Source organism: Scylla paramamosain, chromosome 30, assembly GCF_035594125.1.
Source record: "Scylla paramamosain isolate STU-SP2022 chromosome 30, ASM3559412v1, whole genome shotgun sequence".
Lineage (NCBI taxonomy): Eukaryota > Metazoa > Arthropoda > Malacostraca > Decapoda > Portunidae > Scylla > Scylla paramamosain.
The window spans coordinates 395528-422442 of NC_087180.1; the positions used below are offsets into that span (position 1 = coordinate 395528).

At 42.3% G+C, this 26915-nt stretch overlaps 1 protein-coding gene across 8 annotated transcripts; it reads left to right on the forward strand.

Moving 5' to 3' along the window:
• Nucleotides 1–3024: 3024 nt before the first annotated feature.
• On the forward strand, nucleotides 3025–26854 carry LOC135116144 (techylectin-5A-like). Of its 8 annotated transcripts, XR_010276186.1 has the most exons (7): nucleotides 3025–3527; nucleotides 4019–4186; nucleotides 8754–9032; nucleotides 9658–9706; nucleotides 10024–10160; nucleotides 17177–17445; nucleotides 24669–26854. XR_010276186.1 is itself a non-coding variant. In XM_064033384.1 (6 exons), exon 6 carries the CDS (start codon nucleotides 11513–11515, stop codon nucleotides 12575–12577), a length of 1065 nt encoding a protein of 354 aa, XP_063889454.1. In that variant the 5' UTR covers nucleotides 3088–3527; nucleotides 4019–4186; nucleotides 8754–9032; nucleotides 9658–9706; nucleotides 10024–10160; nucleotides 11509–11512; the 3' UTR covers nucleotides 12578–15566. The 8 variants fall into 8 exon arrangements, 5 of the variants coding, with proteins under 5 accessions (XP_063889450.1, XP_063889452.1, XP_063889454.1 ...); XR_010276187.1 differs by lacking the exon at nucleotides 24669–26854 and having other exon boundaries at nucleotides 3043–3527; nucleotides 17177–20069; XM_064033384.1 differs by lacking the exons at nucleotides 17177–17445; nucleotides 24669–26854 and adding an exon at nucleotides 11509–15566 and having other exon boundaries at nucleotides 3088–3527.
• The last annotated feature ends 61 nt before the right edge of the window (nucleotides 26855–26915 follow it).

The following is a 26915-nucleotide window of genomic DNA, read 5'->3' on the forward strand; positions in this document are numbered from 1 at the left end:
GTGTTCACCCCAGCAAGGAGGCTGGGTGTTGTGTTCACCCCAGCAAGAAGGCTGGGTGTTGTGTTCACCCCAGCAAGGAGGCTGGGTGTTGTGTTCACCCCAGCAAGGAGGGTGGGTGTTATGTTCACCCCAGCAAGGAGGCTGGGTGTTGTGTTCACCCCAGCAAGGAGGCTGGGTGTTGTGTTCACCCCAGCAAGGAGGCTGGGTGTTATGTTCACCCCAGCAAGGAGGCTGGGTGTTGTGTTCACCCCAGCAAGAAGGCTGGGTGTTGTGTTCACCCCAGCAAGGAGGCTGGGTGTTATGTTCACCCCAGCAAGGAAGATGGGTGTTGTGTTCACCCCAGCAAGGAAGATGGGTGTTGTGTTCACCCCAGCAAGAAGGCTGGGTGTTATGTTCACCCCAGCAAGGAGGTTGGGTGTTGTGTTCACCCCAGCAAGAAGGCTGGGTGTTATGTTCACCCCAGCAAGGAGGTTGGGTGTTGTGTTCACCCCAGCAAGGAGAGTGGGTGTTAAGGTCACCCAGCAAGGAGGCTGGGTGTTGTGTTCACCCCAGCAAGGAGAGTGGGTGTTAAGGTCATCCAGCAAGGGGGGTGGGTGTTAAGGTCACCCCAGCAAGGAAGGTAGGTGTTAAGGTCACCCAGCAAGGGGGATGGGTGTTAAGGTCATCCCAGCAAGGAGGGTAGGTGTTAAGGTCACCCAGCAATGGGGGGTGGGTGTTAAGGTCATCCCAGGAAGGAAGGTAGGTGTTAAAGTCACCCAGCAAAGGGGATGGGTGTTAAGGTCACCCCAGCAAGGAGGGTAGGTGTTAAGGTCACCCAGCAAGGAGGCTAGGTGTTAAGGTCACCCAGCAAGGAGGTTGGATGTTAAGCTCACCCCAGCAAGGGGGTGGGTGTTAAGGTCACCCAGCAAAGAGACTGGGTGCTAAGGTCACCCTAGCAAGGAGGGTGAGTGTTAAGGTCACCCAGCAAGGAGGATGGGTGACCGCTCAAATCCTTTCTAACGAGAGAGAGAGAGAGAGAGAGAGAGAGAGAGAGAGAGAGAGAGAGAGAGAGAGAGAGATTACAACTGATATTAATATTTTTATTAGCCTTTTTTATACTATATGCATTGAAAATACATGATAATAAGGCTAGGCCCAGGGAGCCGAAGCTTTCACAGGACCTGGACGTTTTCCTATGAAAGATGTGTAGCAAGGGACCAGCAGAGATCCAGCTCGACAGGTTGGATCTTGGTCGGGCCATTGTAACTGTATACAAAGGCGACATAATAGGTATTACACATTCTTATTAGTACACACACACACACACGAAACAGACACATATACACACGTTTAATATCCACACACAACTACGTAGTACATAAACGCATATACATATGCATGTATTCATGAATACATACTATACAAAGACGTTTCCACACACACATATTAGCAAATACATCAATATGTAAATATGACGGATGAAAGAATGATTGAGGCGAGAGTGAAGAAGTTCCTGGAGAGAATATGACGTGGTATATGTAGGGACATTAGTGTGGAGAATACTGTTCGTTTAGTGGTCTTTTTGTCTGTTCCTTCTACAGGAGTTGCCGTGCCAGAGGCATTCCCGAGCCACACGTGGATTAAGATCAAGAGTCAAGACTGTCTCTATTTGGGGAATGATACGTGTTTTTTTTTTTTTTTTTTATGCAGATGATGTAGTGGTTATGAGTGATTCGGCAGATGAGCTCCAAAGTTTGCTGGATGTTGTAGATGGGTATGGAAGAGATTTTGGAGTGAGGTTTAGCAGTGAGAAAAGTAAGGTATTGATTGTGAGTAGGTCAGAGGATGAAAGTAATGCGGTAAGGAGAATTGGAGAGAATTAGTTGAAGCAGGCACAAGAATACAAGTACTTAGGGATGTGGATGAGTCCGAATGGGAGTGAAAAGGCAAAGCATGAAAAGATAAGCTTGGTGAACCAGTGGGTAGGTTGATTGGGAAGCGCAGCAAGGATAAGAGCGAGTCTGGCGTGGTGAGACAAGTGTGGAAGAGCGTGGTTGTGCCAAGAATAAAGTATGGTATGGATATGATTGCATGGAATTAAAGTTAAGTAATTATTGATAAGTTAGAGGTGGGGCAGAATAGAGTAGTTAGGATGGCACTGAATGCTCCTAAGTACACAGCAGTGGAAGCTTTGAGAGGTGACATGGATGGAGCACGTTTAGGGAAAGACTTACAAAAGCGACACTTAGGTACAAGATTAGCCTGAAGGAATGGATGACGCAAGAATAGCAAGAAAGGTGTATCTGTGGAATGAAAGTGAAAGCAAATGGAGGAAGAGGTTTACGAGAATAACAGACAGGAGTGGATGTGTGGGGGATGAGAATGGCTAGGAGAAATAAAAATGTGCATGAATGGGTCGTGATAAGAGGAGGCAGAGTGGGAACTGAATGGGATGCGAGAAAATGGAAGAGTGAGATAGACAGAGGAGTGAAGTACTGAATGAATGGAAGAGTGGGACTGAATGAATGGAAGAATCAGATGAAACGAGAGAGCACTCTGGAATGGTACAAGGAGAAAGAGGCCCCGATGTATGAAAGGTGGCATGATGGAAGCCTGAGTGGTGATTTCATCCGAGCTAGGGCACAGTGTATCGATGTTAATGCACGGAACTACAGATAGTCTGAGTCCCGCAGCAAAATATGCCAGATGCGTGACATGGCAGAGGATGAGACGGTGGCGCATGTGGTGCTGGAGTATGAGAGGCATGAGAGAGACAGGAAAGAGATGATGCAAGTGATTCTGAGTTAAGACATAATAGGAATGAAAGAGTGAAGACAGGAAGGGAATGGATGGTGGTGCTGCTGGGACTGTTGAGAGACGAATTAAAGGATGATTGAGGCTGTGGAAAAGTTCCGGGAGAGAATGTGGCGTGACAGATGTAGGGATAATTAGTGTAAAGGACGCTGTTCGTTTTTTTTCTCTCTCTCTCTCTCTCTCTCTCTCTCTCTCTCTCTCTCTCTCTCTCTCCTACAGGAGTTGCTGATCCAAAGCCCTAGTTCGGGAATGATCCCGAGCCACCTGTGGCGATCAAAAACAAGATCAAGTTGTTATGCTAACCCAGCAAAGTGTGTCAGATGTGTGACATGGGAGATGATGAGACGGTGGAACATGTGGTGCTGGAGTGTATGAAGTATGCCAGAGACAGGAATGAGATGATGCAAGTGATACTGACTGAGTTAGGGCATGATAGGAATGAAAGAGTGGAGAAGACAGGAAAGGAATGGATAATGTTGTTGCTGGGACTGTGTAGAGCGGCGAATGAAAGATGATTGAGGCGGTGAAAGAGTTTCTGGAGAGAATGTGGCGTGCCAGATGTAGGAACAATTAGGATAGAGGATGCTGTTCGTTTCTCTTCCCCCCCCCTTCTACAGGAGTTGCCGATCCAAAGGCCTGGCTCAGGAGTGATCCTGTGCCACCTGTACCATCAAGATCAAGATCATCTGATTCTGCTCCAGTTTTCTTAAATTAATTTTCCTGTATTACCTAGGGTAAGTCAGAAACTTCTGTTGATAATTAGAGAGTGCGTAAGGAGTGTGTTCAGTAGTAGTGGTGTGGCGTGCGTCGGATATGAGTGGTAGTTATGATGTTCCTCACTGGACAGGAGGTAGGTGTTGTTCAGGATCTGACCAGTTGGAATTGGCCGCCACTGAATGACATGTTATTCTTTTTGGCCCATTTGAAGATTTTATGGAGATCCTCTCGGGAAATGCTCTTATCTCGAACCCCTTTAAAGCTATTGGTGTTATCAGCAAAGGAGGGTGTTGCTGAGTGGCTTACTTCCCTATTTATGTTCCCTGTCGCTATAAGGAAGAGTAAAGGGCCCAGCACAAACCTTTGGGGAGCACCACTCATGATCCTGTGCTCCTCTGAAGGTGCCTCTATTTGCTGTCACTGCCAGTGCTTTGTGTGGGGAAGGTCAGTTAACCACAGTCCCACGTACTTTTTCTGCTGTTCCAAGGCCCTTTATCTTGTGTTACAGTATGCCGTGGCTCAGCTTGCTGCCTCTGAAATCCATGAAGACACTGCCGCTGTTGTTGCCTTCTGCAAGATGGTGAAGGAGTTTGTCATGGTACTACAGGAGTGACAAGCAGGACCTGCCTTTCTGGAATCCATACTGTCCTGTATTTAGTAGATTCCTTTCTCCCAGGTAGTGCTAGACCTTGTTTTGGATTTTTTTTTTTTTTTTTTGTGTGTGTGTTTAGTGCTTTGAGCCTGTAGTTTTTTGGTTTTATTATAGTTTAAGCCATTACACACTACGTGGTAATAACCTACCTCATTTTTGTTCTTCTCACTATTCACATCATTTCTAATGATTACACTACTTGTCGGAAATTAATAATAACGCCACAATAGGCCTGGGAATGCACAGCGCTCTCAACTTTTTCTAAGTCCACAGGTAAACATAAATGGTGTATTGTTGCCTGAACTTCAGTTGTTTAATGCTTTGAATTGTGGGTAGCTGCTGGATAGGATCACTGTCTATAATTCCTCGGGCCAGTCATGTGCTACCACCACTTAACACCACGAGTTGCACCAATAGGAAGTCTCTATAAGTACCCATAAGCTGTGCGGGCAGGTTAGGTTAGGTTAGGTTAGGTTCCCCACAGGCCCCCAAGCTTGCTTGAGGGATTGGGGGGCCGTGGATAGACATTGGGGACATTGGCTTAAACTATAAATTTACCAGATTTTTTTTTTTTTTTTACACTTTTTTACTCCCTTTGAAGATTTAAGTTATTTTGGCTTTTTTTTGTGTGTGTGTGTGTGTGTGTGTGTGTGCGTGTGTGTGTGTGTGTGTGTGTGTGTGTGTGTGTGTGTGTGTGTGTGTGTGTGTGTGTGCACTTTACATGTGTCTAAGAATTTACCTTTGCCAGAGCAGATAAGATGGATGCACTATGCTGTCTCTGCATCTAAATACAATTAGTAACATTGTTGATATGCTGTCTGGGCTTTGAGCTAAGTTCAGTTTTGTTCTAATTGGTGTAATTATATCTTATTTTGTGAAATTTATATTTTGTTGGTCTGGAGTAGTAGTGGTTTCAGGTGGTGACGCTGGTAGAAAGAATTGGGTACGTTAGTGTGATGTTTGTTTTGTCTGGTATTTTGAACACTGATAGGTGCTGCTCAGCAAGAAGTTTACATATTTCTTCTGGATTTTCCTTTGTGTGGCCATTTCATGTTAGCATAGGTCCAATGGCTGCTCATGTTTTTTGAGAAATTGTTAGCATACCTGAAGAAAATAGTTAAGGTTAACTTCTATGTTAATTAGAGCTTTGAATTCTTCTTTCCTTTTTTTGTTCATGGAGTCTGAGGATGTTTTCCTGTATTTGAGTTATTTGAATCCAGATTTCTTGTCTTGTATCCTCTCTCTGCTCTTTCTGTATGTTTACATAGTTTTGCCCTTTTTCTCATTAGTATTTTTCTGTCCCTGGGCATATGGGATCTTGTGCTCCCTTTCTTTTTCCTCTGGGGGATATGTATTTCTGTTGGTTGCTCTCTTTTAGTTCCACAAATGTGGGTGTAAGTGCAGTTTTCATTGAGATACGTTTGCTTTTTGACACAGTCTGACACAAGACAGGGTGGTGGTTCCTGCATTCCCTTCCTAATGTGCAGCCTGTTGACTCCCTCAGGTCATAATTTATTAGCTTTCAGGATGGCTTGAGTGATTGAATTCGCAGTTTGTACCACTTACACCATGCCTGCATTTTTCTCTCCTGTAGTACTTGCACACCTTGGGTGGTCTGCTGGTGTGTGGCTGAGGGGTTCCATTTGTGTTGTGGTTTGATGGGCTCTGGGTTCCTGGTTAGTTGTGTAGTGGTGGTGGTGATGGTCCTCTGGTGGTGGTGGGGGTTTCCTTCCAGCAGCACTTGCAGGCTCAATACTTGGCTCCCCTTGACTCAAGTAGTTGTTATGTGCCTCACCTTCTTTGTCTGAGTTGTCCCTGCTGTCATTGGTGGTGGTAGTTTTTTCTTGGATTCCCTCTTGCCTGTCCTTGTATTCAGTAAAATTATATGATGCACAAGCCTGGCACACGTATTTCCTGGTATCTTGATAAGGTAACCATGTACTGTATTGGGAGTTGTGTGCCAGTGTAGTATGTCCACATCTGGCAGTCATTACACTTCACCCTAGTCTCACAATGGTTTTGGCAGGTAACACATGGGTAGATTTGTACAATTGTGTTGTCTGGGAAGGCTGAGTGGTGTTGGCCTGTCCTTTGTTTAAATACTGGTTTGGCCTATCCTTATGGGTCTCCCCTCTTTTTCTCAAGTAATTTAGCCTTCCACATGAGTCACTACACTACTAAAGGTGTTTGTACAGACTTGTCAAGTTTTTTACAGGTGTAGAGTGGGTAAGCTCTTGTGTGAATAGATAAAATACTTTAAGAATACATGGGGCAGTGCAGGACACATCCACACTGGATGAAAGACTGGAGTGCCCACACAGAGGCAAAGGATTCCCAGGAGTGTGAATGAAAGGATGACTGAGACAGTGAAGTAGTTCCTGGAGAGAATGTGGTGTGCTAGAGGCAGGAAGTAGAGGTGTAATAGATACAGTAAAATCCCTCTTATCCGGCATTAACGGGACTGCCGACATGCCAGATACTTGAATAGAAGTGAAATTATGTCCACAATCACCACCCTACACTCACGCATCTTACGATAACAAAGATCAGCTGATCTTAATCAGCAGCTGATCTGATCAGCTGCTTAAGTGTAAGGCATGATGAAGGCGTCAGGCGATAAACAGTGCACACGCGGGACTGAGTCACTGAGTAAACACAGTGCAGTGGGCCGCGGGTGGTGCGAAGCAGTGCGCTCTGGTGGCGAGGGGACAAAGTATGTCTGGCGCGGGAATTTTAATAGATTTTATGAGTACACATTGATTTTTTATTGATTTTAAGGCTCGGGGAAAAATGTGCCAGATACTTGAAGTTGCCGGATACTCGGATGCCGGATGAGAGGGATTTTACTGTGTATATATATATATATATATATATATATATATATATATATATATATATATATATATATATATATATATATATATATATATATATATATATATATATATATATATATATATATATATATATATATATATATATATATATATATATATATATATATATATATATATATATATATATATATATATTTATTTATTTATTTATTTATTTATTTATTTATTTATTTATTTATTTATACATACAGTGAAACTTCAATTCACAAACTTCATCCGTTCCACTACTCAATTTGTGTACTGAAATGTTCACAAACCAAAACAGTTTTTCCTAATGAAATTAATATAAATACAGTTAATTCCAGCCCCAGGAACTTTTTTTTGTGACAAAGAATACAGAATGAAAATGCATATCTATCACCCTGTTGTAACTTGGGAGTGATTATCCAACACTGGCAAGTTTCTCAGGCATCAGGCTACAGCTTGTTACTGATTTCAAGATCAGGTGCCTTCCTAGCTGTTTATTGGGGGTTTGACTTGGATCCCCATATCCCCTCCCACCTTTAGTAAATCACATGCCTTCATATTGAGCTTTCCACTTCTTACTTTGACTTTCAGGATGGTTGTGAAAAAAAGGCAGTTCAAGATGAAAAGACACAAAAATGTCACCTTGCATCAGTCATGCATTGGCTGGAAGGAAATATTGGAGCGTGTGAGTCTGTGTAAAGCAGGGATTGTACTACTCATGGCAGCACATGCTTTCAAAATTTCACCTCATGTCTCTTGTCTGAGCTCTTCTTGACAACCTCACGTCTTATGAGCTTGTCTTTAGCAGGTGTGGTCTTTCTTGGGCTTCCAAAAATCAGGACACAAGGTGAAATGTAACAATGGCAGAGCACATGCTACCATGAGTAGCACAACAATCCCTGCTTTACACAAACTCGCATGCTCCAGTATTTCCTTCCAGCCAACACATGATTGATGCAAGATGAGACTTCATGTCTTTTCCTCTTTAATCATCATCTTTCCAACCATCCTGAAAGTCAAAGTAAGACGTGCCAGGCTCAATATTAAGGCATGCAATTTACTGAAGGTGGGAGAGGTAGGGGGATTCAGGTCTAACCCCCTCTCATCAAATAGTTGGTAAGGCACCAGACCTTGAAATCAGTGACAAGCTGTAGCCTGATGCCTAAGAAACTTTCCAGTGTATGACAGTCACACTGTTCATGGCAGGTGCGCCAAAACACAACTGAGTGTGTGCTTGCCGGCTGAGGAAGTTTGTGAGGTGTTTGTGAACAGGAATCTTCATGCACCACTGTATAAATGTATATATATTTTCTTAAGTTAACTAACAGAAACTTAACTTAACCAAATCCTGTAGGGTCTAACCCTGTGGGGGCCAACCCTGATGTAATTCTGTAGATTCCTAATTCTGCAGGGTTTAATCTAACCTAACCCAGCAGTTCCTATCCATACCCTAATCCAACTACATATAACCCTAATGCAGTCTAATCTAATCCTGCAGGTCTAACCTAACCTAACATAACCAAAATGATCAACTACATAAATAAGTACTGACCTGAGTGATGCTTAAATCACCTGCATCTTGTGGTAAATATTACATTTTCCTGAAGCCTAATTTCCATTGCAATTTAAGATAAATATTAAGTTCTCTATGATGTAATTTCCCTTAACACTTGTGACACACAATAGTTATTGCTAACTGCATTCTTAATTTGTTATGAATGTTTCAGATTCCACAAGAGAGCATGGTGTATTGTGGAGAGGGCCGTTGAACAACTGAAACAAAGGTTTTGTGTTCTTCATGGGGAAGTGCATTTGAGTCCAGAAAAGACATGCAAGATTGCATATATCTGTATGATGCTCCACAACATTTGCAAGCAGTGAAACATTCCAATGCCTGAGGATGAGGTTGAGGGTGTGGCCGAAGTCAATGTAGATGGAAGAATAGAACCAAATGCTTCCTGTAATGAACTTCTCTTCCGGGATCACGTTGTCAATCTCTACTTCAAGTATGCGCTCTTGTGTTCTCTGCATGGTTACTGCCAAGGATAGGAGTTCTGCAGTTCTCGATTACAACTACTGTAGGCTTTGCTGAACCTAGGAAAAGCATGTGATAGGGTGTATAGGAACCCCTTTGGGATATTCTTAAAATTTATGGTGTAGGAGGACAGTTGTTGGTAGGAATGAAGCTCTTTTTAAGGATGCAAGTGCATGATTGAGTTTGGAGAGTTTCTGTGCAGGAGCAGCAGTGAGGCAAGGCTGTGTGATGCCTCTGTGGTTGTTTAATGTATTCATGGATGGGTGTATGATGGAGACAGAATCTCAAGTAGGAAATGTTGATGCAGTGGAGTGGGATGGACTGTAGTAGCATGTCTATTTCCAGATGACACTGGCAGAGAGTGAAAGGGAACCTCATAGTGTTGGATCATTTCCACAGGGTGTGTGTGAGATGGAAGGTGAAGGTGATGCTGGGAAAATTAAGGTGATTGTTTGAGAGGAGAAAATAGAATTGTGTGTGACTTTAGGACACTTAAAGTGAGTGTGCCACCTGTGGGAAGGTGTGAGGTGAATAATAATGTAGCAAATGTCTCTCTTTTTAAATGTGGATGAGTGAAGTACCTGCATTGCTTCCAGCCACTGTTCCTGCTTTGCTGATAACATGGAGACACTTCAGATATTTTCCGTAAGTATCTTCTCAAATTGTTCCTTTTTTACATTTAAACTTTGAATAAAGCATTGAGATAGTTTCTTTATTTTTTTATTTCTTTATTTATTTATTTTTTTTTATTAACAAGTGGACAAGTCTTACATCCTCCCTAATTTAATAATCTACTTTTGACTTTTATATTATGCTTTACTGTATGCTGTTCCATTTTCTTTTCATCAATTGTAATTTTTGCTAGGAAAATATATCTTTATTGGTATATTTTAAAAATGCTTTAGTGCCATGCCTTATCTGATCACATATCTACCACAACTCATGCTACAATCAACATGCAGCACTTCAGTCAAGCACTCCTCATCTTGTAGTTCACTCCATGCCATCAGCAGCCTTGCATGCTTGTCTGGAGGTGTGGTGTGCTCCCCTGCAAGCTGTAGTGTGCACCATCATCACATTACTGAAGATACCTCACATGGTAACAGTAATCCACAATTTTGATAAAATATACACAGACAGCAAAATGTGAAGCCACTCCCATCACACCCCATCAAACACTGCCCACTTGCCCTTGTGTTCCACCAATGCCGAGTCTTTGCTTAAGTTGTCAGGTATGAAAAAATAAATTCATATAGGTAATTTTGCAAAGGATGGGTGAGGAGTGAGGGAGAGAAAGCAGAGGGGACACTGAGAGTGAACAACAAGTTAGGAGGCCCCACCCCCTGGCCCCTCCCTGTGACTTGGCAGGTGCTTTATGCTGTCCTGTCTACAGCAGGATCACCTGTTACATTATAGTAGGGAAGCTTTATTGTGTTTTATGTATGTGCTACTTATTTCCTTTTTTTAACTGAGAGCAGTGCATGTAATTATGCACAAGTTCCATATTCTGGTGGGATTCTCATTTCTGCTCATAAAATCTGGTACTCTGTATATTTCTATTTTCCCCCCAGGAGTTTATAGATATTTTGACCCCTCTTTATATGATCAAGTACCTCTTTATGCAATGATGTATGGTGGGCAGTGGGCAAGGTAATGTGACTCAAAATGAGGCCTCAGTGCACTACTACAGCTCAGCCTGCCACCACCACACCACCTTACTGCCACATCACTGGCCTGTCTCCTCAGGGCCTTGCATGGTATAGGTGTGTTATCAACGTGTCTTTTTATCCTGGAAATTTTTCAAAATATAGATTTTTCATGTTTTGAGACTTTTTAGTAAATTATTCTTTTGCAGACAAATTTCAATGGCATTCTAAAGTGGAGTAGTAACAAATGTGCTGTACATACATTTATTTTGGGAGATTTTATTTGTTGTAAATGTTTTATTCATTACCTAAAGCAGTTACTGATGAGAAGATGAGTTGAGAGAATGTTTGGCAGAAGAAGGTCAGCACTATACTACCTGTATCTGTATAAACATACATTGTATAGTGGTAACCCTCCTTTTGAAATATGACGTGGGTAAATATGAAACAATTATCTGCTGTTTTTTTTATTATGTAATAAAATAGTGCTATGCTGTACGGATGTCAGTGGAAACTAGATGTCTGTTGCACTCCGAGAAAAAAAATTTTTTGCTTCGTAAGATGTTTGGAGGAAATGTGCAGGTTTGTTGGCAGTGTGTGGCAGCATACATGCATGAGGCCCCATGTTTCACTTAGCCACTACAGACATCTTGGTTAACATGCTGTGTCTCAGTGCAGGAAGCAGCATCTGTCTCCAGGTTTCTCCTGGTAGTTTTGTGCAGGTGAAGAAATGGCTGCATTTTGGCATGCATTGCTAGGAATCCTGGTGTTGGCAGAGAGTAATGTGAAGGCTTTGCACAGAAGGATGGGAGGCCCACCAGAGGAGAACATCCAGGATGGAACTGGACTGAGTTACATCCCAGCCAGCTCCATCAAGAATTATGGCAGCGGAAATTACCTTCTGAGACCAGGTGATCTTCCTGCTTCCTTTGATAATGGTTCTTTCTTGAAGTCTCCCACAAATAAGGACATCAGTGTGCAGGAAGATGTTACAGAGAACACTCAGAACACAGGTGGTGATGCCAGTTTGCCTGAAAAGGAAAAACGCCTTTATGAACTAATGAGAATGATGCCAAAAGAGAGCAATGACATCAGTGAGTACGACATTGTGTTTGTTCTGAGGCTGATGTACGAGTGCCTTGGCATGCACATCAAGAAGCTGCATGCACTGGTGCGGGATATATATGAGACGGTGGACTTTGTGTACAACAGAGTAGCCTGGGTTGATTGCTCTGATGCACTGAAGGATGGCTATAAATCTGGTTACTATACATTCTTCTTGAAGAATCAAGGGAAAAGACCAATAACCCTGCTGTGTGACATGGAGACAGATGGTGGAGGCTGGACTGTGGTGCAGCGGCGGCAGAGGTATGCTGATCATGTCATTTTTAACCAGGGATGGTACCCATACAAGATAGGCTTTGGCAACTTTACCACCGAGTACTGGGCCGGACTACAGAACATCTATGTGCTGTGTAGTGTGCGCAATTGTGAAATGCGAGTTAACCTTCAAGACACAAAAGGCAACCAAGCATACGCTGCTTACTCCAGTTTCTACTTAGACTCGGAAGAAAACGGATACAAACTAAACGTTGACGGTTACAGTGGCAATGCTGGGGATGCACTGGAGCGCCAGGAGGGTGAGAGGGAGCCAGTGTTCAGCACCTATGACAACCTGAACAAAACAAATCGCTACTGTGCCAGGAAAATGTTTAGTGGATGGTGGTACTCAGCATGTAGGCCTAACATCAATTGCATCCATTTGAATGAAAAAATACCCAGTAGGGTCACTCCACCGGGGCTCACATGGCCCACCTGGCGCAGGACTCTAAGCACCACAGCAATTATGATCAGGCCCACCAAGGAGTAACAGACCACCTGGCACAGAACTCCAAGCACGACAACAATAATGATCAGGCCCATCAAGGAGTGATGGACCACCTGGCGCAGGACTCTGGGAACCACAACAATAATGATCAGGCTACTACTTCCTCTATATTCAAGATGCTCCTTCCCTTCTTACTTTCAAAAATAGTTTAAAAAGACAGAACTGTAAACACCACCTCTGTTGTGATGGGACCCACCAAGGAGTGTGCAGGAATTTGCCATGAAATACTAATCAGATAAAAATTGTACCATGGAAAATTGGTCATGTTGCAGTAAAAGTTAACTTGTTACTGGTGAATATTGAATGTGCTGCTCGAGTTTGGAACAGATCATGCGCATTAGTGGAATGACTCATTATTGACAGGAGTGGGACATTTACTATAGCTCTGCATTGCACCATTGATTTATAAACTCACAGATTTATAATTATATTTAAATTTATCTCTCAATAAATTCAGATTAAGAAAATTATTCTTTACTTATTCACAAATGTCCTCCCTTCAGAATGCAAACAAATAATCAAAAGATCTTGCAAGCTGAAGGATGTGATCTGCTCTTGTTGATCTTGGCCATGAGAAGAGTGGAGGGAAGGAAGCACCAGATTCCTGATCCAAGGCAGGGTTTCTGTGCACTTAAATCACAATTAATGAGCTACTTGGAAATTAAGAATATTCTCAACCCTGCTCAGTTTTGTTTTAAATGCAAATAACACTTTTCCAGCTTTGAATACTTTCTCTACTTTTTTTTTTTTGCTATAGATAATAAACTTTCTGTTATATCCATCTTTATAGAATTTGCCAAGGCTTTTGGTACAGTTAATTGTAAAATTCTTCATAAGATGCATCATTATGGTATCATGGTTCAATACTCTCGTGGTTTGAAGATTATTTAAACAGAAATCAACAAATCATTTTAATAGTGAAAAGTCATCCGTAACTTCAGTCACACCAGGAGTTCCTCAGGGCAGTGTCTTAGGCCTTATATTATTTTTGATTTACATTATTGACATACCAAATAATTTTACTGAATCTCAAACACTTCTATTTGCAGACAGCGTGAATCCCCACAGCAGCTTGTGCTCTATGCTAACAATGAACTCGATAAACTTGGTCCGTGGTTCACATCCAAAAGATTTAATGTTAACACTGGTAAAACTCCCTTTATACTAAATATTCCACATCTTTTAATAAATAATAAATCAATTTCTGAAATAAACCACATCAAATTTCTTGGAGCTACTTATGATGATTCTAACTTTTAAGTACCACATAAATAATATTGCATTAAAGATCTTAAGACATACAGCTTTTCTTTATCAAATCAAAGATTTCATGCTACTAAATGTCCTTAAATGCTTATGTTGTGCTCACATTTACCTACTATTCATGTACTGTAACCCCTTATGGTGTGCAACCCACTCTATTTGTTTGATTCCTTCAAAATTACAACTTCAAAAAAATGTATGGATATTGACTAACAGTAATTACTTAGACCATATTGATCCATTTTTCAAACACAATAATATTTTGAAATTGGATGATATAACCAAACTTTCAATTGTCACCATGTACACAAAAAAGAATGTTCTTCACAGCTACCTTCCCTCACACGGCTGCAACACCCGGCACTGCCATCACCCATGCCTTCATTCCCTCACACAGCTGCAACACCAAGCACTGCCATCACCTGTGCCTTCCTTCCCTCACACGGCTACAACACCTGGCACTACCATCACCTGTGCCTTCCTTGTCTCACACAGCTACAACACCTGGCACTACCATCATCCGTGCCTTCCTTCTCACCACCTAGCCAAATTCCAACATTCACTAGCTTATTTAGGCCCAGCTGTCTGGAACACTACACCCCCTGTGTTCAAGATGCTCCTTCCCTTCTTATTTTCAAAAAAAGTTTAAAAAGACATATTATTAAATGCTGACTATTGTAACTTCAAATGTATCGTTCAGTATTGAAACCTACATTGACCTTAAAGAATGTTACTGTGTATTATGATGTATTATCTTTTGTCTATCATTCTGATTGTTCTGATTGTTTTGTGCTAATTACACTTTATTTCCATTGCCATTATTACTATCATTAGTATTTATGTACTGGGAGGTCCCATTATATGAGCATCTGTTATATGAGAACCCAGTGATATGAGGTGTATAAATTAGGGACTATTTTCTTTATATAAGGACAAAAAAACAATGAAATGAGCTTCAGTCCAAGGTGAGTAAAATTACAAAGTTTAAAATGAGTGCCTTCCTGCACACTCCCACTAACACATCCAGGCTGTGTGGTGATGGACAATGATTCAGATGTGCAGACAAGTTTGTGAGCATTAGAAGACAATTGCACACCCATTCCTTGTCCGCTACCTACCATTCATTCTCCCCACCAGTCCTCTTTTAAACTAAACTCAGTGCATCTCAGTTTCCCACTCTTACAGCCTTAATGCTTGTTATTATACTCATATTGCAAGTTTGCAATATGCATATTTACATCATAGTACAAGTACAATGTACAGTGCTTTATGTGACTGATCGGTGCTTAGATGTGTTACAGTGTTACTGCTGGTGTGTTCTTTCCTTCACTGTCTTTGGTGTGGTGTTGTTTATGTGACTGATCACTTGGTGTATAGATTGTGCCTTACTTTGCCTCTCAAGTGCTAATTATGCCTCCCTAGCAGCCAGTGAGTTCTGGTGCTATTCCTAGCAGTAAGGCTGAGCAAGCTAGAGTACCAATAACACTCACAAAGAAGGTAGATATCGTTAAGGGGCACAAGAGTGGTGAGTGAGTTACCCTCCCTGATGCATTAACTACACACTGGTTAGCATTATGCACATTTTATATGCTTAATTAATATGAAATCTTGTTCTTCGTGTGTTGTTTTCTTTTTCACGTTGCTTTATTGACAGTTCTGTATTTATGTTTTATGGTATCACTCATAATAAACATACTATTGATCATGATTCTTGTTTTGAAACTTGAGAGCTGTAGGTATTGTGTCCTGATATGCTTAATAAATAATAAACATAAAAAATGTGAGTTTGCCCTCTGGTTGGAATCAAATCGCAGCAGGATGGCAATGGAACCGTCTTGCCACACAGAGGTCAATGGGTGAAGCAGCAGGAGTTGTGGTATTTTTGCCTTCATCCCAGCCTCACCTAAGTGGGTGCACCAAACACCTTCATCTGTCAAGACACAGGGCAGGTGACAAGTGACAAACTATTCACTGTAGAGGTAAACAGTGACTACTTATCTTTACAATAAACAATATGTCACTTGGTCTGTGGCCACTGCTTATATTTACAGTAAACAGTTTGTCACCTACTCTGTGTCACAGTAGATTAAAGTCACTGTTGCACCCACCAAGATGAGGTTGGGGCGAGGCAGCTCTTATGCTGCCCCACTGGGGTTTGATTCTAGCCTGAGTATCACTTTATCTTTGCAATTAAATGAGTGTTAGGAACGTGACACTTGGAGACACCCAGCGTAAAACTTAACTTAAACTCACTCTGACTCAAAACTTCAGAGGCAAAGCTCCGTTCTATACATCATTTCATAGAAAATTCAGTTCTGTAGCAAATGGCATGCCCCTACCATCAAGACAATTTAGAGGGTTTAAAGTTTCATCCTGTGGTTTGCACATGTGCAGAAGGAATCTGAATTTTGCATGTTCCTTCATGTAAACATTGTTAGCTTATATTGCTTACCAAATTTCAGCTTCATTAGTTCATTGGTTTATGAGTTGCTATGAAGCATTTGTGTATGTGTAGTGCAAATTCATATTTGACATGCTCAGTTATGTACACCTGAAGGATACATAACACATGTCACATTTCAATACAATTGGTTGAGTAGTTATTGAGAAATCATCTTTTGGAAGCTGCCCATCATTTCCACTAAGTAAGGCTATGAAACCAGTATTGCATAAAATTGAAAGGTTTTACCATCAAATGGTCTGAGTCATTGCAAGTGGCTATGTACTTGGTTCAAGAGATTTAAGGTTGTGGATAGTGTCAACCTGGAAACTCATTATTAAGAGGAAACTAAAAAGTATTAACAGGACAAGAGGAGATGTGGATGTGTAGAAATATAGTTTTCCAGGGTAACAGATCACTGCTTTACCACAAGAAATTATGTTAGAAAAATGAAGAAAAAACAGTAATTTGCTTTTAAAAAATGAGGCATAATGTGCTTTACTCAATCCTATAAAAATAAACAAAAAGATACACACACACACACACACACACACACACACACGCAATGGGAAGAGTTGCTTTGTTAAAAGTGTAAGCAGACGTGATCGGAGTTACTTCACAGGCACTGTGTTTGAAATCTTGCAGAAAGCAAACATGTCTGTTGTGCAAACCATTTGGAAAACATCACAGTAAGAATCAAAAAGAAAAAAAAAAAAAAAGCACTCAAGTTTCTGTTTTCATTGTGTGTACATTTGTGTGTGTGTGTACGTGTGTAAAACATTACACTCAAGGCGGAAGCTTGTTGATTGAATAGCAAAACAAATCTTGAACGCACATACGATCACCTAGAAAAATTTACCTGTGTGTAAACTGTACAGGTGGTGGCAGCAGTGACTGGCAGCAGCAGGTGTGATGCAGCTCACCTGACTGAGGATTACTGGCTCACCTAATTCACCACATGCCAAGGCTCATCTTGATGGACTGGTGCAGCCACATCTGGGCCAGTGACTCACCACACGCCAAGACTCATCATGATGGACTGGTGCAGCCACACCTGGGCCAGTGACTCACCACATGCCAAGACCCATCATGATGGACTGGTGCAGCTGCACCTGGATTACCAATATGATCACTTTTGTTTGCAGGAGTTAGTAAATACTTTGAGGTTTTATTGTTCTTGTTCTTGTAGGGAATTTGATTTGAAGTTTACAGTGTGTTGTATGTAGTGTAGATGTGTACAGTGTGCAGGCCTTTGAAGGGTGTAGCAGCCTTGCATGGTAGTTTCTTGGCAGGCACCAGTGTTTCACTGACCTTGTAGGCCCCCAGCAAGCCTCTCACAGGCAGACAGAAGTGGTGACTGCCAAGTGAGGGCACTGTGTTTTCGGGAGGTGTATGTGGAGCTATGAACCAACTTGTATGTTGGCCATGAGATGAATGAAGAGACCCAAGATATAAGTTACTCCAAAATCAACAATGCCAACTGGTATATCTTATGACTCGAGGTAAGGTGACTAACATGCCCTGTTGTACGCGTTGCATGCCCCAGTGCTGACACTTCATCTGCTGATTGCCATGGCCAGCCTACTCCCATAGGCACTTAGTGCTCTAATGTAAACACCAGTGGTGTTTCACCTACCCTATATGGCACCCATTGATTCTTTATGGGAAGTGGCTGTATAGGATGTGACTGGTGTGATGTATGGTTTCACCCTTTTTTTTTTTATGTAGGAAGGATACTGGCCAAGGGCAACAAAAATCTAATTAAAAAAATGCCCACTGAAATGCCAGTCCCCTAAAAGAATCAAAGCAGTGGTCAAAAATTGATGGATAAGTGTCTTGAAACCTCCCTCTTGAAGGAATTCAAGTCATAGGAAGGTGGAAATACAGAAGCAGGCAGGGAGTTCCAGAGTTTACCAGAGAAAGGGATGAATGACTGAGAATACTGGTTAACTCTTGCGTTAGAGAGGTGGACAGAATAGGGGTGAGAGAAAGAAGAAAGTCTTGTGCAGCGAGGCCACGGAAGGAGGGGAGGCATGCAGTTAGCAAGATCAGAAGAGCAGTTGGCATGAAAATAACGGTAGAAGACAGCTAGATATGCAACATTGCGGCGGTGAGAGAGAGGCTGAAGACAGTCAGTTAGAGGAGAGGAGTTGATGAGACGAAAAGCTTTTGATTCCACCCTGTCTAGAAGAGCAGTATGAGTGGAACCCCCCCAGACATGTGAAGCATATTCCATACATGGACGGATAAGGCCCTTGTACAGAGTTAGCAGCTGGGGGGTGAGAAAAACTGGCGGAGACGTCTCAGAACACCTAACTTCATAGAAGCTGTTTTAGCTAGAGATGAGATGTGAAGTTTCCAGTTCAGATTATAAGTAAAGGACAGACCGAGGATGTTCAGTGTAGAAGAGGGGGACAGTTGAGTGTCATTGAAGAAGAGGGGATAGTTGTCTGAAAGGTTGTGTCGAGTTGATAGATGGAGGAATTGAGTTTTTGAGGCATTGAACAATACCAAGTTTGCTCTGCCCCAATCAGAAATTTTAGAAAGATCAGAAGTCAGGCGTTCTGTGGCGTGATATGTTTACCTCCTGAAGGGTTGGACGTCTATGAAAAGACGTGGAAAAGTGCAGGGTGGTATCATCAGCGTAGGAGTGGATAGGACAAGAAGTTTGGTTTAGAAGATCATTAATGAATAATAAGAAGAGAGTGGGTGACAGGACAGAAACCTGAGGAACACCACTATCAATAGATTTAGAAGAACAGTGACCGTGTACCACAGCAGCAATAGAACGGTCAGAAAGGAAACTTGAGATGAAGTTACAGAGGGAAGGATAGAAACCATAGGAGGGTAGTTTGGAAATCAAAGCTTTGTGCCAGACTCTATCAAAAGCTTTTGATATGTCCAAGGCAACAGCAAAAGTTTCACCAAAATCTCTAAAAGAGGATGACCAAGACTCAGTAAGGAAAGCCAGAAGATCACCAGTAGAGCGGCCTTGACGGAACCCATACTGGCGATCAGATAGGTTGTCAAGTGATAGATGCTTAAGAATCTTCCTGTTGAGGATAGATTCAATAACTTTAGATAGGCAGGAAATTAAAGCAATAGGACGGTAGTTTGAGGGATTAGAACGGTCACTCTTTTTAGGAACAGGTTGAATGTAGGCAAACTTCCAGCAAGAAGGAAAGGTAGATGTTGACAGACAGAGCTGAAAGAGTTTGACTAGGTAGGGTGCAAGCACGGAGGCACAGTTTCGGAGAACAATAGGAGGGACCCCATCAGGTCCATAAGCCTTCCGAGGGTTTAGGCCAGCAAGGGCATGGAAAACATCATTACGAAGAATTTTAATAGGTGGCATGAAGTAGTCAGAGGGTGGAGGAGAGGGAGGAACAAGCCCAGAATCATCCAAGGTAGAGTTTTTAGCAAAGGTTTGAGCAAAGAGTTCAGCTTTAGAAATAGATGTGATAGCAGTGGTGCCATCTGGTTGAAATAGAGGAGGGAAAGAAAAAGTAAAGTTATTAGAGATATTTTTGGCTAGATGCCAGAAATCACGAGGGGAGTTAGATCTTGAAAGGTTTTGACATTTTCTGTTAATGAAGGAGTTTTTGGCTAGTTGGAGAACAGACTTGGCATGGTTCCGGGCAGAAATATAAAAATGCATGAGATTCTGGTGATGGAAGGCTTAAATACCTTTTGTGGGCCACCTCTCTATCATGTATAGCACGAGAACAAGCTGTGTTAAACCAAGGTTTAGAAGGTTTAGGACGAGAAAAAGAGTGAGGAATGTACGCCTCCATGCCAGACACTATCACCTCTGTTATGCGCTCAGCACACAAAGACGGGTCTCTGACACGGAAGCAGTAGTCATTCCAAGGAAAATCAGCAAAATACCGCCTCAGGTCCCCCCAACTAGCGGAGGCAAAACGCCAGAGGCACCTTCGCTTAGGGGGATCCTGAGGAGGGATTGGAGTGATAGGACAAGATAAAGATATGAGATTGTGATTGGAGGAGCCTAACGGAGAAGAAAGGGTGACAGCATAAGCAGAAGGATTAGAGGTCAGGAAAAGGTCAAGAATGTTGGGCGTATCTCCAAGACGGTCAGGAATACGAGTAGGGTGTTGCACCAATTGCTCTAGGTCATGGAGGATAGCAAAGTTGTAGGCTAGTTCACCAGGATGGTCAGTGAAGGGAGAGGAAAGCCAAAGCTGGTGGTGAACATTGAAGTCTCCAAGAATGGAGATCTCTGCAAAAGGGAAGAGGGTCAGAATGTGCTCCACTTTGGAAGTTAAGTAGTCAAAGAATTTCTTATAGTCAGATGAGTTAGGTGAGAGGTATACAGCACAGATAAATCTAGTATGAGAGTGACTCTGTAGTCATAGCTAGATGGTGGAAAACTCGGAAGATTCAAGAGCGTGGGCACTAGAGCAGGTTAAGTCATTGCGCACATAAACGCAGCATCCAGCTTTGGATTGAAAATGAGGATAGAGAAAGTAGGAGGGAACAGAAAAGGAGCTACTGTCAGTTGCCTCAGACACCTGAGTTTCAGTGAGGAAAAGAAGATGAGGTTTATAAGAGGAGAGGTGGTGTTCTACAGATTGAAAATTAGATCTTAGACCGCGAATGTTGCAGAAGTTAATGAAGAAAAAGTTGAGTGGGGTGTCAAGACACTTAGGCTCGTCGACAGAAAGGCAGTCCGACCTGGGGACATTTATGGTCCTCTTTTCCTCACTGAAACTCAGGTGTCTGAGGCAACTGACAGTAACCCCTTTTCTGTTCCCTCCTACTTTCTCTATCCTCATTTTCGATCCAAAGCTGGATGCTGCGTTTATGTGCGCAATGACTTAACCTGCTCTCGTGCCCACGCTCTCGAATCTTCCGAGTTTTCCACCATCTGGCTACGACTACAGAGTCATTCTCATACTAAATTTATCTGTGCTGTATACCTCTCTCCTAACTCCTCTGACTATAAGAAATTCTTTGACTACTTAACTTCCAAAGTGGAGCACATTCTGACCCTCTTCCCTTTTGCAGAGATCTCCATTCTTGGAGACTTCAATGTTCACCACCAGCTTTGGCTTTCCTCTCCCTTCACTGACCATCCTGGTGAACTAGCCTACAACTTTGCTATCCTCCATGACCTAGAGCAATTGGTGCAACACCCTACTCGTATTCCTGACCGTCTTGGAGATACGCCCAACATTCTTGACCTTTTCCTGACCTCTAATCCTTCTGCTTATGCTGTCACCCTTTCTTCTCCGTTGGGCTCCTCCGATCACAATCTCATATCTTTATCTTGTCCTATCACTCCAATCCCTCCTCAGGATCCCCCTAAGCGAAGGTGCCTCTGGCGTTTTGCCTCTGCTAGTTGGGGGGACCTGAGGCGGTATTTTGCTGATTTTCCTTGGAATGACTACTGCTTCCGTGTCAGAGACCCGTCTTTGTGTGCTGAGCGCATAACAGAGGTGATAGTGTCTGGCATGGAGGCGTACATTCCTCACTCTTTTTCTCGTCCTAAACCTTCTAAACCTTGGTTTAACACAGCTTGTTCTCGTGCTATACATGATAGAGAGGTGGCCCACAAAAGGTACTTAAGCCTTCCTTCACCAGAATCTCATGCACTTTATATTTCTGCCCGGAACCATGCCAAGTCTGTTCTCCAACTAGCCAAAAACTCCTTCATTAACAGAAAATGTCAAAACCTTTCAAGATCTAACTCCCCTCGTGATTTCTGGCATCTAGCCAAAAATATCTCCAATAACTTTGCTTCTTCTTCTTTCCCTCCTCTACTTCAACCAGATGGCACCACTGCTATCACATCTATTTCTAAAGCTGAACTCTTTGCTCAAACCTTTGCTAAAAACTCTACCTTGGACGATTCTGGGCTTGTTCCTCCCTCTCCTCCACCCTCTGACTACTTCATGCCTCGTATTAAAATTCTTCGTAATGATGTTTTCCATGCCCTCGCTGGCCTAAACCCTCGGAAGGCTTATGGACCTGATGGGGTCCCTCCTATTGTTCTCCGAAACTGTGCCTCCGTGCTTGCACCTTGCCTAGTCAAACTCTTTCAGCTCTGTCTGTCAACATCTACCTTTCCTTCTTGCTGGAAGTTTGCCTACATTCAACCTGTTCCTAAAAAGGGTGACCGCTCTAATCCCTCAAACTACCGTCCTATTGCTTTAATTTCCTGCTTATCTAAAGTTTTTGAATCTATCCTCAACAGGAAGATTCTTAAACATCTATCACTTCACAACCTTCTATCTGATCGCCAGTATGGGTTCCATCAAGGCCGCTCTACTGGTGATCTTCTGGCTTTCCTTACTGAGTCTTGGTCATCCTCTTTTAGAGACTTTGGTGAAACTTTTGCTGTTGCCTTGGACATATCAAAAGCCTTTGATAGAGTCTGGCACAAAGCTTTGATTTCCAAACTACCCTCCTACAGTTTCTATCCTTCTCTCTGTAACTTCATCTCAAGTTTCCTTTCTGACCGTTCTATTGCTGCTGTGGTAGACGGTCACTGTTCTTCTCCTAAATCTATTAACAGTGGTGTTCCTCAGGGTTCTGTCCTGTCACCCACTCTCTTCTTGTTATTCATTAATGATCTTCTAAACCAAACTTCTTGTCCTATCCACTCCTATGCTGATGATACCACCCTGCACTTTTCCATGTCTTTTCATAGACGTCCAACCCTTCAGGAGGTAAACATATCACGCAGGGAAGCCACAGAACGCCTGACTTCTGATCTTTCTAAAATTTCTGATTGGGGCAGAGCAAACTTGGTATTGTTCAATGCCTCAAAAACTCAATTCCTCCATCTATCAACTCGACACAATCTTCCAGACAACTATCCCCTCTTCTTCAATGACACTCAACTGTCCCCCTCTTCTACACTGAACATCCTCGGTCTGTCCTTTACTTATAATCTGAACTGGAAACTTCACATCTCATCTCTAGCTAAAACAGCTTCTATGAAGTTAGGTGTTCTGAGACGTCTCCGCCAGTTTTTCTCACCCCCCCAGCTGCTAACTCTGTACAAGGGCCTTATCCGTCCATGTATGGAGTATGCTTCACATGTCTGGGGGGGTTCCACTCATACTGCTGTTCTAGACAGGGTGGAATCAAAAGCTTTTCGTCTCATCAACTCCTCTCCTCTAACTGACTGTCTTCAGCCTCTCTCTCACCGCCTCAATGTTGCATCTCTAGCTGTCTTCTACCGCTATTTTCATGGTAACTGCTCTTCTGATCTTGCTAACTGCATGCCTCCCCTCCTTCCGCGGCCTCGCTGCACAAGACTTTCTTCTTTCTCTCACTCCTATTCTGTCCACCTCTCTAACGCAAGAGTTAACCAGTATTCTCAATCATTCATCCCTTTCTCTGGTAAACTCTGGAACTCCTTGCCTGCTTCTGTATTTCCACCTTCCTATGACTTGAATTCCTTCAAGAGGGAGGTTTCAGGACACTTATCCACCAATTTTTGACCACTGCTTTGACCCTTTTAGGGACTGGCATTTCAGTGGGCATTTTTTTTTATTAGATTTTTGTTGCCCTTGGCCAGTATCCTTCCTACATAAAAAAAAAAAAAAAAAAAGGAGTCGCCATGATGATTTTAAAATTTTTTGAGTGAAGGGTGTGTGTGTTATTAGGAGCTTGTAGTTTTGTGTGGAGGAAGAGAGTTGTCTTTAGAGGGCAGGCTGTGACTGCCCCCTTGTGTTGTGAGACACTAAGGGAAATGTTCAGTGAGGTCACAGCTGGGTTTAATGATAAGTTCACAGCACCCCCTGAACAGTGCTTTAGACCTCACTGGGAGTAATGCAATGTGTATGGATGTGTCAGATAATGTGGTCCAAGATGTCATTCCATTGTCAAGAGAGGGAATCTTATTTGTTTGTTTACAAAGTAGAATTCAGAAACATACACATTCTAAGTCTGTCACACCTTATAGATGTAGAACAGCTGATTCTGCCACAGTGTGATCACAAGGAAGTTATTAAACAATTGGTTGAAATGGTCACTGCAGTGTGTGGGTCTGTTCAGACTTTAGGTGGCATGGTGGATGCAGTCTCCTCCAGGATGGATTCCTTTTTGTTCTGTCCCCTTGAGTGCTCCTTTAGGCTCAGATGAGGCTGCACTTGATGCTAAAATTCAGGAACAGTATAGGGAGATGAGGGAGAGGGAATGTCACTAATGTTCTTTGGTTATTAGAGGTGTACCAAATACTGATATTTCTAATTTGTTGAATATTTTTCAGGGTGTGTCCAACTTCCATATCACTAGAGATGTACTTACTGAGGATTTGAAATGCATTGACCATGTGAAGGGTTTTTTTGTAGGGTAGACATACCCAATGACAATGACAGATTCTCCCTCCTTCAACAGACGAAATTTGAAGCAACATGGTACATACAGAACTATATGCACACACTGAGAGTTAACATACAACCAGCATCAAGAGTTGTATTGCAGGAGATAAGCTGTGAGGAAGACTCCAGTTGTTCCCAGTGCTCCAAGATGGCACTCAGTGAGTACTGAGATATAACCCAAGTTAGCTGCTCTTCACTCAGAGTGGTCAACATTCTAATGAAAGTACAGATGTTCACACTGTTACAGAAATATCCACTTCTGTTGCTGGTGCAGCTTCTCAACTCCCATACTCCTTGCAGGTCCCCAGACGAATCTTTCTGACCCCTTTACAGTAGCTAATGTGCACTCAAAATATTGAAAATTTTGTGTCTTTAAATGTTGCCCATGTCAATGTCAATTCTTTGCAGAACAAACTTAATTATGTAAATTGTTTCATTGATGATTATGATTTGTATGTGCTGAGGGTGAGTGAAGCTGGACTATTGTCCTCAACACCCTGCTCTTTTGTAGATATCTCAGGCGAGAAATGATGATGATGCTGTTATTACTAAACATGACACAGGTATTTGTATTAAATCTGTTTTGAATTTTCAGGAAGTGGATTCTGACTTGTATTTGATTGTTGTATGTAGACCTCGCTCAAATTCAGCAAATGAAACGAGTCCTTGCTTGCTTTTCTCTGTGATATTTGTTTTGGGAAGAATATTATAATTTTAGGGAATTTTAATTTGCCATTTATTAAATGATAAAATGACCCACCCCTAAACACTTGTGTATCTGTAGAGATACATTTCAACTAAAAAGCTCTGAAATATGATGAGATATAAAGGATATCACAAGTGATTCACTTGTTGATATCCTTTGAAGGTTGAAGTAAAGGAGTGACACTGCTAGTGTTGCCCTTATGACTGGCTGGCAGCATCAGCTGGTGGAGGCCATGAGCCAGTTGTGGGATTGGGTGAATGATACACAGACCCAAACCAAATCAAACATCAGGCTCAGTGATGACCAAGAGATTTGAATGGGGCACAATTCTGGCCTTATGGAATCTGCTGGCTGGGCTTTTTTTGCCTGATGGAGCACAAGCACAAGCCATTACCTCAACACAGTGGAGCTTGTAGGTGCAGCTCTGTATTAGCACTTGTACACTGTGTATCCAATTCCTCATTTAGTAATATGACTACATCAGCACAAGCTTGTTCTTCTCAGTATGTGTTATGCATCACAGTGCATATCACAGTTTTGTGTTTATGGGCCAGCACTGAAGACAAATGGTGCCAGACCCATCAGCCACACACCACCAGCTGCTCTACATTTTGTGTCCAACTTGCTATCTCTCATTTGGCTACATGACCACATTAGATGTGAGAATTTGTGCATTCCTTTCTTTTTTTGTTTAAGTTGTGTTATGTGCTAGCAAATGTAGAATGCAGTACCTGCAGTAGAGTTGTGTAAAGTTAGCAGGAATCATCTGTATCTTAGTAAAGATCCAAGTGGACCATCTGACCAGTGTGTCAGTGTGCATGACTCTCTGGCTCTAAAGTCTCTCAGTAAGACCTCAAGTAGCATAAAGAGATTCTAGACTGTTTCTTAGAGTAAACCACACTTGCAGCTGCCTCATTTTATGTCAGTGATGCCTGCTCTTATCCATAAAACACTGTACAGTTTGAGCACACCCAGCCAAGCCTCTCACCCTGGTACACATGTGATCAACCCTCAAGAAAGTTGACATCAGCATTACCATTCACTTAGTGACAGTTTTGATTTGCAGTACAGCTTGTACGTATATCAACAAATGAAGCTGAATCTGTTTTATGAATTAATCCAAAAGGAAGATGATTGGAGACAGATGATATGATAAGGGCAAATAATGAATGCCAGAGTATGGGGGAGATGGGAGGGAACTATTTACATATTTAACAGCATCTGAGGGCTCTTCCAAACAATTTCCTAATAAGATAGTTATTGCAGAAGTGTCTCCATGAACTCTTTCCATGCTCTAATCCTCTCATTATCTTTTCATCCCTTTCCTTGACATACTGCAGCACTCAGTGCTCCCATTTCAGTGAAGGACATGCTTCTGCAGCCACCACTTCTACCACTTATCCTTGCCCTTAGGCATCTCTCTCTCTGCTGTCCTTTATGTGTGACCAAACCAGAAACCAGAAAGTCAACTATGAGAGAAAACTTGAGATTTGAGAGAGAGAGAGAGAGAGAGAGGGGGGGGGGTGTTGGGGGATGGGGGATATTATCAGGAAACAA

Bases quoted from the DNA above. Each gene is read 5' to 3' on its own strand.
- LOC135116144 (XM_064033380.1), top strand. From the start codon at position 8,978: ATGCTTCCTGTAATGAACTTCTCTTCCGGGATCACGTTGTCAATCTCT. The intron at 9,033-9,639 runs GTATGCGCTCTT...GGATGAGTGAAG, and splicing joins GTTGTCAATCTCTACTTCAA to TACCTGCATTGCTTCCAGCC. The intron at 9,707-11,508 runs GTAAGTATCTTC...GGCTTTGCACAG, and splicing joins AGACACTTCAGATATTTTCC to AAGGATGGGAGGCCCACCAG.